This window comes from Bison bison, unplaced genomic scaffold (assembly GCF_000754665.1).
Source record: "Bison bison bison isolate TAMUID 2011002044 unplaced genomic scaffold, Bison_UMD1.0 scf7180017864223, whole genome shotgun sequence".
NCBI lineage: Eukaryota > Metazoa > Chordata > Mammalia > Artiodactyla > Bovidae > Bison > Bison bison.
In genome coordinates, this window is record NW_011494795.1 from 2734469 (window position 1) to 2735391 (window position 923).

Consider the following 923-nt stretch of genomic DNA (forward strand, 5'->3'; position numbering starts at 1 on the left):
GAGTGTGGCGAGGGGGCTGGGCGGGCAGCCGCGGGGCCCCCGGACGTCAGAGCAGCCGGGAAACGGGGCCACTCAGCGTGACCGTTCTCCCGCGGGGGCGGCCACGTCCTTCCGACCCCAGCAACCTGGTGTGGCCGGAACGAGGGTGGACGCTGCAGGTGGGCCTCTCATCCAAACAGCTCTCTGCCTTGAGCGCCAGTCCGGGAGGCCGTCGGTCTTCCTTGAAGTTAGCAGACGGAGCGGCAAGAGTTCACTCTGTGGGGACCGATGCCGGGAAGACCCAGACACCCAGCTGTTAGAGCGTCTTTGGGTGGAAACCTCAGAACGATCCCAGAAGGGCGATCCCTTCTGTGTCTGTCTCAGGCCGTCAGTGAAGCCTCAATTCCGCCTTTTAACAAAACCGGAAACACGTGGGGCTCAAAGCCAGACCAGACCCCTCCCCTCTGTCCAGCGAACGACGACACTTTCGGTGTCACTTTAGAAGCAGCAGCGACGGGGATGGTCTGACAGCTGGCAGCTCTGCGTCTCTCTCGCCCAGGTCCTGTCTCTTACAGACAGGGCTGGTGCCGCCGGCCCGTGCTTCCATACCATCTGGGGGTGAAGGTACCCCGGGAGCCTGGCTTCTGTGCGGGGCCGGGCCGCCTGGACATGTTCCAGGAGACGCTGGGCTGCGACCTTCTTCCCACGCCCTTGGCGAAAGGCCTGGGGAGAAAAGGCAGTGCTGGCAGAGTGGAGAAGGAAACGAAGAAAAAGAATTCCAGAATCGTACAATCAGCTGTCTGAACGAGTTTATGTGTTTTTGTTTGACTCCAGATTGGGGGCAGGAGGACGGGTGTCCGGGTGCGGGCAGGTGGAGGTGTCCCGCCCGTGGGGCCCTGCACTCGGCCCACTGGGAGCTTTCCCGTCTCAGTCCCAGGGGCGGC

General features: G+C 62.9%; 1 protein-coding gene across 1 annotated transcript in view; it reads right to left on the reverse strand.

Moving 5' to 3' along the window:
* Window positions 1-548: 548 nt before the first annotated feature.
* FOXK1 (forkhead box K1) overlaps window positions 549-923 on the reverse strand; it is a 20611-nt gene continuing 20236 nt past the window's right edge. Inside the window, exon 12 of the mRNA XM_010845803.1 lies at window positions 549-702. Coding sequence (XP_010844105.1) covers window positions 549-702 — 154 coding nt within the window. The remainder of the gene's footprint in view (window positions 703-923) is intronic.